The 951-nt window shown below is 40.2% G+C and overlaps 1 protein-coding gene across 1 annotated transcript; it reads left to right on the top strand.

The window, feature by feature from the left end:
- LOC141909250 (uncharacterized) lies at positions 1–951 on the top strand. The gene has a single exon (XM_074799641.1). It carries the CDS (start codon positions 1–3, stop codon positions 949–951), a length of 951 nt encoding a protein of 316 aa, XP_074655742.1.

The raw sequence follows: 951 nt of genomic DNA, 5'->3' as shown, positions 1-951 counted from the left end.
ATGACTGCAAGTTCCATTCCTCAGAACCGCTCAAATCCCACTAATGTTTATACGGCCATTGTACTGGTTGTAACTACGATGCACGGAACCTATCTGTGGTGTTACCTCGTGTTCGCCAGTGTTAGTTTTGTTTTCGGATTCATCGGTAATCTGCTCATCGTGATAGTTATGCTGCAACGTAAACTATGGCGACGTTCTTTTAGTCGTATGTTCGTTCAACTAGCCGTCTGCGACACTTTGGTTCTCATCTGCGCTTATTTCAGTAAATACATCAACGTTATATCTTATACATTTCACGGTAGGAAATTACTGATCAAACCGTCAACACGAGTTCAATGTATATTTTTTGAGTTTTATCTATCAGTTGGTCTCTCGAGCAGTCCGTGGACGCTGGTCCTCGTAGCTACCGAACGAATGTGTGTCGTTTGTTTTCCGTTTAGAGGTCCTCGTTTCTGGAGCCCGAATACTGCTTCTAAACTATGTTTCTCCGTTATCTGCTTCGTAGCGCTGAGTAATTGTTATCTATTTGTAACTATCGATGTTTGTGAGAACGGTTGTATCATCAAAAATGTGCCTACATTTACCAAACCTTTGCTAACGTCTATTCTCATCTCTATTGGTCCGTTCACTTCGTTAACCATCATGTCAACAATAACTTCTATCACTTTATTAAGAAAGAAAGGCAAATCGGAAACAACCCGAGCATCGAAATACTCGAACCAGGTAACCGTGTTGGTTCTGTTACTATGCGCCTTCTTTATGGTTACAACATTCCCGACATTCATCCTCAGTCCTTTTGTCTGGACAAATCCAGAATTAAAAAACATTTTCGCCGTTTTCACCGACATTTTAATGATAAATTACTCGCTAAATCTCTACTTGTATCTGATGACGGGAAAAGAAATCAGAATCGAATTACAGAATTTAATCTTCGAAAAGAAACCGTCGTGA

The sequence above is a fragment of the Tubulanus polymorphus genome, chromosome 7, assembly GCF_964204645.1.
Source record: "Tubulanus polymorphus chromosome 7, tnTubPoly1.2, whole genome shotgun sequence".
In the NCBI taxonomy this organism is placed as follows: domain Eukaryota; kingdom Metazoa; phylum Nemertea; class Palaeonemertea; order Tubulaniformes; family Tubulanidae; genus Tubulanus; species Tubulanus polymorphus.
Note: the sequence above shows the minus strand (reverse complement) of the source record. Positions and strands in the feature narration are given on the sequence as shown.

Excerpts from the sequence above, each read along its gene's own strand:
- LOC141909250 (XM_074799641.1), top strand. The coding sequence starts at position 1 with ATGACTGCAAGTTCCATTCCTCAGAACCGCTCAAATCCCACTAATGTT.